A 15,758-nucleotide genomic window follows, 5' to 3' on the forward strand; every position below is an offset into this window, starting at 1 on the left:
CACAGACTGAGAACAACCTTGGAAAGTGTTGTGATGAAACATATGAGACCTAATTTGTTCATGAATCATTTACCACAATTTGAATAAAAGAATTTACTTTTTCTAAACACTTTTTTTTTCTCCCTTCACCAATGAATTTCAATTAAAAAATCATTTATAGTTTCAACAAAATTAATTAAACATTAGACCTATACCTTCAAAAGGTAGAAAAGGATTCAATGAACAAAGAAATATATTTCCGCTTAAAGTCTAATTGCAGATTAATAGATCATAGTAAATATGTAAAAAAATTTAATCACTGAGACCAAGAATAAAAGACAATCTTTAAAAATGGCTATACAGTGATCATTATATTTAGCTATTTTCTATCCTTCATGAAACATGGAGCAAACATTTTAAAGAAGCAATTATATTAAACTGCTGTATTATTTCATAGGGTTATTCAGCTGTGCAGCAATACAAGTTGTCACATTTTGTATTTGTCAATTTAGTCTTAAAAGATGTCTATGCTCATAGTTTTAAGGGAACACAATTTTGCGCTATCACTGGCAGTTAATAAAGCAGTGTCATGTTTGCAGTGGTTAATGTTTCAGCAAAGAAATTACTTGAAAAAAATATAAGTTTTAAAAAACATTGAATGGCAAAACATGCAGTGTGAATGTGCAGCTTAAAAAAAAACAAAGGAACAAAAAAAAAATTGTATACAGAAATATTTTGTTAAAACACATCATTATTATTTAAAAAGAGACAAGTCCTGTTTCACCAACTGTGTCAAGATTCTTCTTACACACTTTTTGTTAGTAGATGAGTGTAGTCTGAACACATGTGCTAACCCTTTATCATCCTGGTCGATAAATTGTCAGTTTGACCCACAATTACAAATTTACTACAAATAAAATAATCGCCCTTTTTTTAAAATAAGTAATGAAGATGGATAAAATGTTACTAAAGGCCCAATATGAGCTTTATACTACTGTTTATTTGCCTACACATCCATTCCCTACATCAAACTCAAGGAAGAGAACAAATACGTAGGCCAGCACTTGGAAAAAAAAACCACTAGTCTCAAGGTGAAAGTTGGCCAAACAAGCAGTTCAACATCAATGGGTTAACTAAGCCACAGATTTTTAAAAATTGTTTTAATGCCCATTTGTGTATTTATCCAAGTAGTATAGAGTTAATAGTTTTGTAATTAATAGATATAAAAGAAATGAAGCAAACCAGGTGTTAAAGGTCAAATTAGTATATAACAATTGATTTTCCATTAAGAATAATATATAGATAATTTGTAACGACATTAAATCTTATGTTTCAGTTTGCATCTGTTATAATTTGCACATACATTTATACCATCTTACTGTTGCAGTTAAGTAAAGGATTTATTTTTTCATTCCTTCATGATAATTACAAAGTTATCACAAAAAAAAGTTTACTTATTTCAACAATGCTTTTCAATAATATATTTTTCTCTGTTTTAAATACACACATTCTTTTATCAGACCAACTCAATGTGAGATTCAAACTAATCACCACTCTGTGCATGACTTACCCTTCTGGCTTCTTGTATGAACTGATGCCACTGGGTTTTGAACTGCTTGCTAGAAGAGACATGCTGTTCCCAGGCTTCCCAGTAATTGACCACTGCATTGAAGCGGCCATCAGACAAAATTCTTTCAACAGTTTGGACAGAGCTACGCAAGTCCAAGCTTGAGTCATCAGAAATCTGACAAAAATAAAATTAACATTACACTCAAGTCATATTTAAATGAATATTAAGTTAATTTTTTAAATTATAATTTCCTATATAGGGCTTTCATCTACACAAGATTGACAACGAAACAACCAACATAGTATTGACATGGACAAAGGGCAATAGTGCTAATGTACTAAACTGAAGTCTGTTTCAAATTAAATATAATTTATTTTACCATAGTTGCATTTTGCAAAAATTCGTTCCCCTTAAGATTGAGGTCGTCGAAAATGTGTCTTGTGTTCGAAAACATATCACGCAAATTTTGCACGGCAGTGTCAGTTATCTCCTGGAGATCTTCTGTCTCTGAACGTACAATGTGTTCCAGTCCATCAAGGTTACTGGATAGCTGAGGACAGGAAAGTCAAGTAAGTAAATTAAACTGGCGAAATTTGTATTTACATTAAAAATATACAACAACACAAACATAAACTATATATATATGTTGCTTCTTCAGGAGAATTAAAAAACAAATTATTTTTTTAAACTAATATTTTAAGATAAAAAAAAAATATAAATATAAATCTTTTTCTTTATAGTTGAATTGGAGTACCAATTCTCAATACTTGTCTCTAGGAACATTTGTTGCAGTTATATGTTTTTAAAGAGTTGGGTTTGTTTTTTTTTAAAGGGAAGGAGAGGTGTAGAGAAAGAGAAACCAATGTTTAAAAATGTATTAATGAATGAAAACAGCTGCATCATCTTCAAGTTTGTGTTTTTGTGCATAGTTTTTACCACTGGTAAAGGATGAATAAAACACTTTTGTTTTAGCTTTCTATTATGTGTACTTGATATCAGCAAAACTAACTACGGCTAAAGTGATTGCTTCACTATGGACAATCTCATGCTATCATATGGATTAGTGAAGAACCTTATAAAAGGCTTAAGTCATCATATTGTAAAAGTACCTGCTGTGCAAGTCGATGAAATGAGACATATAACAAGGCAAGATGAATGCGAGTCTCAACAATTTTTTGGAGTCTCTGGAACTGGCACTCAATCTCTTGAGCTTTCTCTAAAGCCTGCTGCCCTGCCTGGTCACCTGTTTGTACCAGTCTGGAAGCAGCAGAAGACAGAGCTGATAACTCAGCAACCTTGTCCTGTGGAAACAATACATACTATTCAAGTGACATATAGTGAAATAGCTTTAAATTTAGGTAAACATAAAATAAGTTGGGTAATATATAATTATAATATATAATAATTTGTAAATAAAAGATACATTGACCTCTACAATTTAATTAACATCAAATATAATTTTATAATTTTAGTTATAAAATGCTCATTGTGATTATTAATAGCTGTTCAAAAATAATAAAAGAATAGTGGCTTCAAAATGTTTTACTTTAAGTTAACACTTCTTCTTATTAAGGTACAATTGTTTTGTTAACTTAAACAAGTAACTCAAAATGAATCTAGAAGAACAAATGATGTCTAAACAGTTACCCGAATGTCCTCATCTAATTGTTCATGTACTTCTAAAAAGTCCTTAGCACTGGCAAGTGTGGCTCCCATGGAATTGTGGTGGGATACAATGTTTTGTCCTATTTGGAGCAGCCAGGTTTGAAGCTAAAACAAATGTAGAGAGTGAGACCATATTACATTTATATCCTTGTAGACAATAACAACATAATTATGGAACATACTTATGGAAGGCAATAGCTAAAGCTTTAAGGTGCTGATGGAAGAATTGTGTTAATACAAGTTTTAATTAGTCATGATTTTAAGTTTGATCCTTGTCTTTGAACTTAATAGCAGAAGGCTACTCCTATTTGTCAAAATCTTGTCTCTGTTTTGATAGGTTTTACTGATACACAGGCAATCTGCATCCGAACCTAATTTCATAGAATCTACAGAAAAAATACAGCAAGAAAAGAAGAGCTAGTAAATCTTACGCTGTTGTATTTCTCATGGTAAACCAAATACTCCTGACTTCTCTGCCAGGCTTCAGCTCTTCTGGCCTTGCACAGTGACTCCAGTTGACTGCACTTGGTGAGGAGCTCATCCATCTGTGGGTAAGGAGAAATGTTTATCTTTTTAACAGATTGTTATCCTTTTATTGAAGAGAAGATCTATTGGGTGACTGACTGGACTGTTTAGTAAAGCAATCTGAATGGATTTAATGGGCTGGTTACTTTGGACTAACAACACTTAGGTACACTGGATATAATGCATGATTTAAGTATGAAAATTATTAAAGTGATCTATAAATCAGGTGTACAAACCTTTCGTCTCACGCCATCCGCACCGTGGTCTGTGCTACTGACCCTCTCAAGTAGCAGTCGACCCTCGTGTGTGGCTTCGGTTGAGTAATCAACAATGGCCTGAGACAAGCGTGAATGCTGCTCCGCCAGTTCTGTGCTGTTTCTTGGGAGATCCATGTTATTGAGCTGGAACTCCACATCTCCTAGTTTATTTAGAGCCTGACAAATATACAACAGTTTTACTTCATTAGTATTTCTATAAATAGTCCCTTTAAAATATGTAATTTACTGATCTTAAACTGTATCCCTTGAAAGCTCTTGTAATCATTGGGAAGTATAGTGAAGTCAAACATAGATATAGGCATGTGTGTTTTTGAGCCCTACAACAAAACTGAACTTTCAAACTTTCTCTCTTTTCATATTTCCCCATTGCTTACAATAATAACTGAATGGCAAAGACAAAACGACTAACCGTCTCAGCGAATCTGAAGAAAGCAACCGCCATGCTGATGTTTTTACGTCTGTTGTCAAGGCGGTTTGAGAAGCTTTCTGCCTCGCGGTCTACTACAATGAGGCGCTGACGGATACCCTCGGCATCAACACTTGCTCGACGCAGAAGTCCATCAGCTGTCCTGAGAAGTCCAAGCATGTTGTCTTGTATTTCCTAGATAACAAAAACACAAATGTATTTCAATTGGATGATATATATTTTTGCATACTTTATACGAAGCATATATTTACATAATTTACAAAAAAGGATCTATAAATATTTGGCAATCTTTCAATGAAATGCTGAAAGTTAAAAAAAGATAATATATGCATAGCTTACAGAGAGCTAATATTTCTATTCAATTTAAAGGATCTATAAATATTTGGCAATCTTTCAATGAAATGCTGAAAGTTAGACTGCAGCTAAATAAATATCCTTACAATATTAAGTTTAAATGAATTATACAAATAATATAGATATATGACTTACTCTGGCTCTGGCCTCAAACTGGTTGTGGTCTTGCTGTATGTGTTGGGCTTCCAGGTAGGAGGAGCCCAGTTCTGTATTCTGTAAATAGTTGTTGCCTACTCCACGGTACCACTCTAAGATCTGGAGCGATGAAAAAAAAAGAAAGAAATAATATTGATGCTGAAGATCACTTTGAGAATTTTTAAAAGTCTACACTATTCCTGAGAGAATAAATATCTCAAGCTTAAAGTTTGTGAGTGTGTTATCCAATAAAATTAAAAATTAAAATGAAAGTAGTAGTTGCATTTCCCTTACAATAAAATTTAGTTTAAAAGATAAGAAGTGAGATTGTTAATGTCACTTTACTACTAGTTTAAATATAAAATACCTGTACCTTATTGACCTCCTGATCCAACTGACATAGCTGCAAACAATGTTCTAGCCTGATCTTGCGTTGGTTCCATAACTCTTCCAAGTGGCGTCTGCGATCATGCAGCAGCTCCAGAAGGTGTTCAATGCCATAGCAGGCTGCAGTGGTGGCGTGGAGGTTGGCAAAGTCCGCATGCATACCCATCTCTTTAATCTGGTCTAGCAGGGACTGTCCCATGTCCAGTGTGGCTTTGGATGTCTCTAAAATACCTGTAAGTCAAGTTTAGACATTTTCATTAACAAAACATAGAAAATAGCCAAGCAAATATAATGTATACATTTTTAATGTTTATTAATGTATAAATTTGTTTATGCTTATAATAGCGATGTCTTCAATTCCCATGACTATGTTTATAAGATGATGTTAAAATTAAATAAAAAATAATTGATATAATAATAAGGGAAAAAGAAATTGTGGCTTTGACAAAAGGATAAACATTCATGGTTTTTTAAAGTATCATGATGAGCCTCATCTTGACTTAACTAGGAGTATTATTGACTCCGATTCAATTCCTGATTTACACAGTAGGAGATAAAGAAAAGGAATGTATTTATGCCTATAACAAATACTAATGAGTTACTAACTGTTTTTCATGTCAAGATGTTGATCTAGTAGTCTCTGTGCTGTTTCCAAGTCTGTGGCTAGTGGAACTTTGGAGAAATTCTTCTGTGCTTGTTCCATCGATGAGGCCAACTAGAAATCAGAAATGCAGGTTAGGAATATATGAGATGATAGCAATCATTTGAGTATGCATGTTTTTTTTAAATATTTTCAGATTTTTGTTTTAAAGCACATCTATGAGACAAAATATTGGTTAACAATTTTCAAAATAGATTTAGTATCTATATATTCAAGTTGTGGTTTAATCATCTTTTACTTTCGAAATTGAAATGTGATAACCCTCAAAACAAATATATGAAGGATCACACTTTTGACTTATTGTAGGAGGTCAAAAAGCGAATATAAAAAGGATGCTAAAAAAAATAATCAAAACCTAAGCTTTATGCAGAGTGAGGTTCACTTACATCCTGAGCACTCTGATGGAATGATACACTTTGGTCCAGTAGAGTTCCTCTATAGGCTAATTTGTCATTAAGGTCCTTCCAAGCTTCTGCCAGTGTGTCTGCCATTGCATTATGGACATCCACCTGAGATCTGTTTTGATCTGCCTGGACATCAAGATTTCTTAAAAGCTGTTGGACTTCATCTTCTTTTGACTGTTGAATAACAAAACCATTAATTGGTAAACTAACATTTAAAACAATATTAAGGAAAAGTTCACTATCTGGCTTATAATGTTATAGGGGTATACTTTCCCACCATTTTCATAATGATGTGTAAAAAAAAACAGTACATTATTATTGGATACAGTCAGAGTTAATGCAAACAATAAGTAGGCCAATGCCTGGTAGTTACTATTGCATTACTTTTATCGAAAAATTGTGTATGCAACAATTTGATTTATATGGATCTCCATTAAGATGGACAAAGTGAATACCTCGCTGCAACTGTAACAAAAAAAAAAATCATTTTATTCTCCTATAAACACTGTTTTTATCATATATTTTTTTTTTTTTTTGCTGTGAACTGTTCATCATTTGCTCTTAAAAAATCTTGGTGGTTTATTCATTTCATTATATTTGTTTCTTCAGTAATTACTCCATACAAATTATTTCCAACACCTTTATATTGTAAACAAAAGTTAAGGCATACAGATATATATATTCAGCAATCTGTTGATAGTTCTAAGCCATTCTCTTTATCTCCTATTTTAAATTTTGGGATAATATGGATGTTTGTTTGGTATATGTTTATGATGCGTGACACACTGTGTGTGCAGGTGTGTGTGTGGCTATGGGTGTTCCTTGTATGTTTAAAACATGATATATGTGACACAATGTGTGTGTGTGTGTGTGTCTTGAGTGTGTTTCAGGGAAGAAGGAAGAGGACAACTACCTACACTTACACTCATGGCTCTAAAATCCACTTTTTTACAATTTTATTTCAGTGTAAAAAAAAAAAAATAGGATAGCCATCAGACAGTATTAGACTAATTCCAACAATTGATGGTGACATTTCTAGTTTAAAACAACTGACAAGATTCCAGCCAACATTAATTGCACACTGGCGTACATCTCGTCATATTTCACTAAAATAACAACAAACATTAAAAATACATTTTAGCTGTGATGTTTTATTTTACCAGAATTCAATGCCCTTAATGACCCTATGTTCACCACCAATTTGGGTACCACTCTTCCATGAGAAGTAAAATCTGTAATGCACAACTAAGAGTGAAGGTAGAATGAGTTGTTTTTTTTAGTTTTTGGCACATCGGCACAATTTAGGCCATGTCGTGCCCGAGGGTAGAATGAGGAAGGTCAGAGAGGAAAGAGAGAGTGAGACAGGAAGGTCAGAGAGGAAAGAGGGAGTGAGACAGCAAGGTCAGAGAGGAAAGAGATAGTGAGACAGCAAGGTCAGAGAGGAAAGAGGGAGTGAGACAGCAAGGTCAGAGAGGAAAGAGATAGTGAGACAGCAAGGTCAGAGAGGAAAGAGGGAGTGAGACAGCAAGGTCAGAGAGGAAAGAGAGAGTGAGACAGCAAGGTCAGAGAGGAAAGAGAGAGTGAGACAGGAAGGTCAGAGAGGAAAGAGGGAGTGAGACAGCAAGGTCAGAGAGGAAAGAGGGAGTGAGACAGCAAGGTCAGAGAGGAAAGAGGGAGTGAGACAGGAAGGTCAGAGAGGAAAGAGGGAGTGAGACAGCAAGGTCAGAGAGGAAAGAGGGAGTGAGACAGCAAGGTCAGAGAGGAAAGAGGGAGTGAGACAGCAAGGTCAGAGAGGAAAGAGATAGTGAGACAGCAAGGTCAGAGAGGAAAGAGAGAGTGAGACAGGAAGGTCAGAGAGGAAAGAGGGAGTGAGACAGCAAGGTCAGAGAGGAAAGAGGGAGTGAGACAGCAAGGTCAGAGAGGAAAGAGATAGTGAGACAGCAAGGTCAGAGAGGAAAGAGGGAGTGAGACAGCAAGGTCAGAGAGGAAAGAGAGAGTGAGACAGGAAGGTCAGAGAGGAAAGAGGGAGTGAGACAGCAAGGTCAGAGAGGAAAGAGGGAGTGAGACAGCAAGGTCAGAGAGGAAAGAGATAGTGAGACAGCAAGGTCAGAGAGGAAAGAGGGAGTGAGACAGCAAGGTCAGAGAGGAAAGAGATAGTGAGACAGCAAGGTCAGAGAGGAAAGAGGGAGTGAGACAGCAAGGTCAGAGAGGAAAGAGATAGTGAGACAGCAAGGTCAGAGAGGAAAGAGGGAGTGAGACAGCAAGGTCAGAGAGGTAAGAGAGAGTGAGACAGCAAGGTCAGAGAGGAAAGAGGGAGTGAGACAGCAAGGTCAGAGAGGAAAGAAGGAGTGAGACAGCAAGGTCAGAGAGGAAAGAGGGAGTGAGACAGCAAGGTCAGAGAGGAAAGAGATAGTGAGACAGCAAGGTCAGAGAGGAAAGAGGGAGTGAGACAGCAAGGTCAGAGTGGAAAGAGGGAGTGAGACAGCAAGGTCAGAGAGGAAAGAGGGAGTGAGACAGCAAGGTCAGAGAGGAAAGAGATAGTGAGACAGGAAGGTCAGAGAGGAAAGAAGGAGTGAGACAGCAATGTCAGAGAGGAAAGAGAGAGTGAGACAGGAAGGTCAGAGAGGAGAGAGGGAGTGAGACAGCAAGGTCAGAGAGGAAAGAGAGAGTGAGACAGGAAGGTCAGAGAGGAAAGAAATAGTGAGACAGCAAGGTCAGAGAGGAAAGAGGGAGTGAGACAGCAAGGTCAGAGAGGAAAGAGGGAGTGAGACAGCAAGGTCAGAGAGGAAAGAGATAGTGAGACAGCAAGGTCAGAGAGGAAAGAGGGGGTGAGACAGAAAGGTCAGAGAGGAAAGAGATAGTGAGACAGGAAGGTCAGAGAGGAAAGAAATAGTGAGACAGCAAGGTCAGAGAGGAAAGAGGGAGTGAGACAGCAAGGTCAGAGAGGAAAGAGGGAGTGAGACAGCAAGGTCAGAGAGGAAAGAGATAATGAGACAGGAAGGTCAGAGAGGAAAGAGATAGTGAGACAGCAAGGTCAGAGAGGAAAGAGATAGTGAGACAGCAAGGTCAGAGAGGAAAGAGGGAGTGAGACAGCAAGGTCAGAGAGGAAAGAGGAAGTGAGACAGCAAGGTCAGAGAGGAAAGAGGAAGTGAGACAGCAAGGTCAGAGAGGAAAGAGATAGTGAGACAGCAAGGCCAGAGAGGAAAGAGGGAGTGAGACAGCAAGGTCAGAGAGGAAAGAGGGAGTGAGACAGCAAGGTCAGAGAGGAAAGAGATAGTGAGACAGCAAGGTCAGAGAGGAAAGAAATAGTGAGACAGCAAGGTCAGAGAGGAAAGAGATAGTGAGACAGCAAGGTCAGAGAGGAAAGAAATAGTGAGACAGCAAGGTCAGAGAGGAAAGAGGGAGTGAGACAGCAAGGTCAGAGAGGAAAGAGGGAGTGAGACAGCAAGGTCAGAGAGGAAAGAGATAATGAGACAGGAAGGTCAGAGAGGAAAGAGATAATGAGACAGGAAGGTCAGAGAGGAAAGAGATAGTGAGACAGCAAGGTCAGAGAGGAAAGAGATAGTGAGACAGCAAGGTCAGAGAGGAAAGAGGGAGTGAGACAGCAAGGTCAGAGAGGAAAGAGGAAGTGAGACAGCAAGGTCAGAGAGGAAAGAGATAGTGAGACAGCAAGGTCAGAGAGGAAAGAGAGAGTGAGACAGGAAGGCCAGAGAGGAAAGAGGGAGTGAGACAGCAAGGTCAGAGAGGAAAGAGGGAGTGAGACAGGAAGGTCAGAGAGGAAAGAGGAAGTGAAGAAGCAAGTCCGGTGGGGGGATATAGAAAAACTAATATGATAGAAATGTAGGTAGACGCGTGCCAGTTAAGCCCAGGGTAAAAATACTAATCTGATGCTATATTTAGCTCCACTCTGCAAAGTGAGCAGCCTGGATGATGTGTTATTTCCAGCTTCGACTTTAAACGTAGAGTTCTTGATAATCACACTGTTTATCAGTTAGAAGAGTAGGCAATAAGAACCTTCTAGCACAACAGGTTTGACTGTTTTGTTGAGTCACATATGGTAAAGAAACAGAAATAAAAAAGCTAAGGAAAGAGTAAACAATCGAAATAAATTTGCTGCTGATTATCTTGAGTTCTTACAAAATTACTAATATGTTCAGAAGTTTGTGCTAATATAGAGACACATATGCATTATTTCAACTCTATCAGTCTATATTATAAGCGCAAAATAGCACCGTCGGACTGATTAATCAAGAGATCTCATCAACTGTCGTACGGATTTGCATGAAATTTCGTACACAGGTTCCTTTTACTTCAAGATAGCTCACTAAGAATCGGTTTTGACAGATTTGCAATCTGACCACCGCAATTCACGAAAAATCGAAAAATTTCTATTAAACCTTAATATTTTATTTTCGGTATTTCCTCAAAAGGCCTCAGTCTATATATAATTCGTCTATATATAGAATTCAGAAGCTGAAAAGTGTGTAGTGAAGGGTCGATCAATCGGAGGATGCTAAGAAAGTTAAAGAGTTGTCTTTGTAATAAAATAGGGCTTAAAAGTTTGAAAGCGTGTGTGTATGTTAGGGGGGTTATGGTCGGTCGAAAAACAACATAGGGAACATTAAATATTGCCTTGAGAAGCCGAAAAAAAAAAAAATTAGAAATTGCACATAGGACTAACCTTTTTGTTGTGGGAGTGTAGTCAGGAAAGGGGAAGGCGGATAAGTAAAAGTGATTGATACTAGAATTCACGGGCCAAAAGCATAAGTTGATCGGGGATGGGTTTATAAAGCGGGTCTTTCCAAATCAAGTCAGACGTCATGTCGGAGAAATTACATGTAGAGGGTGAAAAACAAAAGTTAAAAAAAAAATGGGTTCAGGGAAGAGAGAGAGAGAGAGAAACAGAGCGGACAGTTTTATTTCATTCTAACAAAAATATAATTTATGGGCTAAGAAGAATGTTAAGGGGACGGCCCGTTTATTGAAATAAAAAAAAGGGGACGGGATTCGATGTTTCGGCCATAATAAACCCGGAAAACAAATCTACTGGTGTACCCGGTTCGTACTGCTAGTCTTTTGTACATATTCCTGAAATTCCACTGAATGACAGACTTAGTGGTCAAGAGATCTCTTAAACTAGCAAACGGATATGTCTGGTATTTCCTACCCAAGTTCCTTAAATTATCTCACAATGTGCGCAGTAATGAAATAAAGGGAAAACAAAGAAGCTTTTTGAAAATCTAAAAGCCTTTTGGGTTGAAAAGTATAAGTATGGCAAATGACTTCTAGTAATACAAGGGATTTTTCAAATCCACATGACATCATTGGAAATTTGACTTTGACAACTGAATGGCAGGTCATAAACAGTGCGACTAACATTGTAATTACCAAAGATAAATGTCGGGCATTCTCAGTAGGGTTCATTCGTATTGGCCCATCGCTGCTGCTACGTGGCCAACAATACAAACAAAACGAAGCCAATGCTAACCTCCATTAAATAAGGAACAAAAGTAACACCTGGATATAAATGATAAGTCTTCTTAATATTACTGGAAGTACCCATGGACAAAAAGGTTCACGTCTAGGATAGTTTCACATTGACGTCATCAGCCGATCGCGTCACTGCGCACGCTCCAGCAGCGCCCTCTTGACATACACTCTATCTAGCTGCAGAAGTGTGTGTGTGTGTGTGTGTGGGGGGGGTGATAGAAGCAAACGTAAGGAACGAAGGGAGATTACTTTTGTATAAAAAAATGTGGGCAGGGAACATGAAAGCATTAATGTATGTCATGTTTTGATGTTTACCCCTTTTTTTAGGTTCCCGCCATCTTCCGAGTGCCAGAAAGCAACTCTACTGATCTATCTACTCACATTTCAACAGCATCCTTGCAAAAAAAAACAACAACAAAGAAACGCAAGACAACAGAAGCATAAAAAAGGATCTTGGCTACCTCTGTTAGCAAAAGTTCAACTTGAAATGTCAGAACAGAAAAATAAAATGGCAAAAACATCTCATTCCACTATAATGTTGTATTTATAGTTCTAGATAAATCTAAACCATCATTATTCTAAAGATGAGATGGTTCAAGTCGAAGTATGAACCTTCTACTGATATGTGCATTCCGTATTATGTTGACAGTTGACTAGTACAAAACAGCAACAACAACAACAAACGCATTGAGTGGGAAAAAATAATCCCTAGTGCATACAAAGTCTTAATTCATCAGCTTATAACTTATGATGATCCAATGAATATATCAACTATGCTTCTACATATCTTTTGATTGCTCAAATAGTCGTTTACAAATGACTAGATTTCTCTAATATGACTATGAATTGCCATAACGTCATTGCCCGTCATAATTGCCCTAAGGCATCCTTAATTAAGACACATCACAAGGATTCTTTTTTTATCCAATTTCAAACCTGACAATCATTAAGGAAGCTTTGAAAACAAACAATGAAACTGGAGTTTGAGAGTTTTTGTCGTTCACTTCAGAATGAATACATAACAAAAAAAAGAGATAAAGCGATGATGCATTAGAAAAGCTGACAGAAATAAAATGACAACTCAGGCATATAACATTATTATTGAAAGCAACTGCATCATAAACAAGCAACTTCTGCCAGCCAGCGTAACGCCGACATCTACCCATGCCTCCTCCAGCTCAGACCATCTTGTATTGTTTACTTTTAGAACCAACCTGCATCCTCCAAGACACAGGTAAGGGAAGTCACTCACGAGGCTCAAACTGGCAGACGACCAAGACACAACAGAAAGGATAGGCAGAGTGGGGCGGTATGCCAACCCAATTATACCCCATCTCTTGTCGGAATGTGTGCGCTTTTTTACTCCTTGCCTCCCCCCCCCTTCCCGACATGTAGAGTCTACCTTTAGATTTCCCCCTTTGTAATTTAATATTACTGAATAGAAAGATTAAACAGAAAGAAAAGTAGACAGTGGGAAAAAAAAACCAAGTATCAGATTAAAGTCGTCATTCTAAAACCTTTCAGTATAACAAGACTGATACGTTTGAAATAATCATATAGTTAAAGCAGATTCAACCTCACTAAATTTAAACAAATTTTGTTTAAAACTGGACTAATTCAGACTAGTGCATGAGCTGATTAAAATTACATTGCGTGTGTGTCAAGTCCAATATTTGCATTGGATATTTTGTCTCTAACTTTATGTCTTTTCACTAAATCAGCACTCTAATGTGTCTTTATAGTTACCTAATCGCAGGTACCAGAGGAAGATCTAGATAGGTAAGAAGAACCAGCTTCGTCAGCGCATTTCAATAACAATACATCGAGCGTTTTCTCCATGTTGTCTTCATTATTCAGCTTTAATAGCTCGAAGCTTTTCCGAATGAAGAGAATAGTACTATATATATGGATAGCTGCCTGGTCGTGCGGTTTGCGCGCTGGACTGTCGTTCGGATTTATCGACGGTCGAGGGTTCAAACCCTGCCCGCTCCCATCCCCCGTCGTCCTGCGGGAGGTTTGGACTAGGAAATAAACTATCTTCAACTCTGAAGGAACATCCGAAACATGACAAACATTTGACAAACATTTTACATATATGATATGCTCATCATTGAGGAGCGCCTTTATTTATAAGCATACTATTTGTTTTTAACAAAGCTAAAACAACGTCCTTCAATGTCTTTTGCTTTGTTTTGAACAAACACCGTAAACCCAGACTTAAGTAAACCCAGACTTAAGTAAACCAAGACCACAGAAAAAGAGACATTGGCTGTGCAGAAAGATCTTGAGATAAAAATCCAACTACAGAGAGGCCACTTGTTTATCCCATTGTAGACTGCTATTTAAAGCTTCAAATCTGGCCAATAGAATCCAGGTGTTCTGCTGCGTTCAATCCCTCTCTTTGTTTCACTCTAAACTTTTCCCAGAACTCAATTCATTCCAAATCTCTCAAGGAACAAAAACAAAAACAAAAAAGGGAAGTTTGCCAGGATAATTTAATTTTTAAATCTATTTCTGTGTTGTTCGTTGTAGCCATCATTCCTAAAGTAATTTTTTATTCTCTGAAACCAAACGTTCAAATCGGTTCATTAATCATTGGAATCTGGCAACCTCATGCCTTCTCTTGTTAAAATATCCACTAATGTTAAATATCTAGTACTGCTGTTAAACAATGTAGTCAAGTTACTCTCTAAGACATAATACAAACGTTGCATTGAGTCGATATGTGGTGGAAAGTTTCTTGAAAAACTTTCATGACTAAAACTAACATTTGATCGTATAAGATACAAATGGCCTGAGAGAATAGTAAATGATATATCTTACTGATCTGACCTCTGGCTCAAAGGTTTGTGATTCTAATGCATAGAAAGAAGATATGCATTTAATTTCTCTAATATGAAATGGTATTATTATGTTCAACTATCTCTCATCGGGTATAATTATGTTTGACAATCTCTTATCAGGTATTTTTATGTTTGATTATCTTTTATCAGCTATTTTTATGTTCGACTATCTCTCATTAGGTATTATTATGTTTGACTGTCTATAATCAGGTATTATTATGTTTATCTCTCATTAGGTATTATTATGTTTGACTGTCTATAATCAGGTATTATTATGTTTATCTCTCATTAGGTATTATTATGTTTGACTGTCTATAATCAGGTATTATTATGTTTATCTCTCATTAGGTATTATTATGTTTGACTGTCTATTATCAGGTATTATTATGTTTATCTCTCATTAGGTATTATTATGTTTGACTGTCTATTATCAGGTATTATTATGTTTATCTCTCATTAGGTATTATTATGTTTGACTGTCTATTATCAGGTATTATTATGTTTATCTCTCATTAGGTATTATTATGTTTGACTGTCTATTATCAGGTATTATTATGTTTGACTGTCTATTATCAGGTATTATTATGTTTATCTCTCATTAGGTATTATTATGTTTGTCAATCTCTCATCATTATTATGTTTGACTATCTCTCATCTGTAATTCTCTATTGACTATGCTGTTGACATGTAGTTAGTCCATTTTCAACGCTCACAGCGTGACATTTGCCTTCTCTCCCCCGTCTTGCACACCAGGACTTGCTATGGCTGACATTTCACAAAACACTTCTGGCAAGGAGTACTTTGTGTCTTCTCCAAAATGTCCAACATCAGAAGCTCATAAACAGCTAATTCCACACACCTCCATCTGCAGTATTACCTGCCACCGTGTCCCCCTCACTCCATCTACCTGAGCATGCGATGTTTCAAGGCAAATCATTCTAGGCACATCATGACCTACGTTAGAACTGACATTCCAAAGAAACATCAACTGAGTTCAATTGTATATTCAATGAAACAATTACTGGGCTGCTTAGTCAACA

General features: G+C 36.9%; 1 protein-coding gene across 33 annotated transcripts in view; it reads right to left on the reverse strand.

Annotated features, from left to right (window-relative positions):
* Window positions 1-15,758, reverse strand: part of LOC106078342 (titin-like) — a 533,611-nt gene that overhangs the window by 452,664 nt on the left and 65,189 nt on the right. For all 33 annotated transcript variants that reach the window (XM_056014734.1, XM_056014739.1, XM_056014738.1 and 30 more), the window contains 11 exons: window positions 6,368-6,559; window positions 5,927-6,035; window positions 5,307-5,551; window positions 4,934-5,053; window positions 4,427-4,618; window positions 3,976-4,173; window positions 3,646-3,759; window positions 3,197-3,319; window positions 2,659-2,850; window positions 1,929-2,099; window positions 1,550-1,723 (listed from right to left, as the gene is read on the reverse strand). In XM_056014734.1, the coding sequence (XP_055870709.1) occupies window positions 1,550-1,723; window positions 1,929-2,099; window positions 2,659-2,850; window positions 3,197-3,319; window positions 3,646-3,759; window positions 3,976-4,173; window positions 4,427-4,618; window positions 4,934-5,053; window positions 5,307-5,551; window positions 5,927-6,035; window positions 6,368-6,559 (1,830 nt within the window). The remainder of the gene's footprint in view (window positions 1-1,549; window positions 1,724-1,928; window positions 2,100-2,658; window positions 2,851-3,196; window positions 3,320-3,645; window positions 3,760-3,975; window positions 4,174-4,426; window positions 4,619-4,933; window positions 5,054-5,306; window positions 5,552-5,926; window positions 6,036-6,367; window positions 6,560-15,758) is intronic.

This window comes from Biomphalaria glabrata, chromosome 16 (genome assembly GCF_947242115.1).
Source record: "Biomphalaria glabrata chromosome 16, xgBioGlab47.1, whole genome shotgun sequence".
NCBI classification, from domain to species: Eukaryota; Metazoa; Mollusca; class Gastropoda; family Planorbidae; genus Biomphalaria; species Biomphalaria glabrata.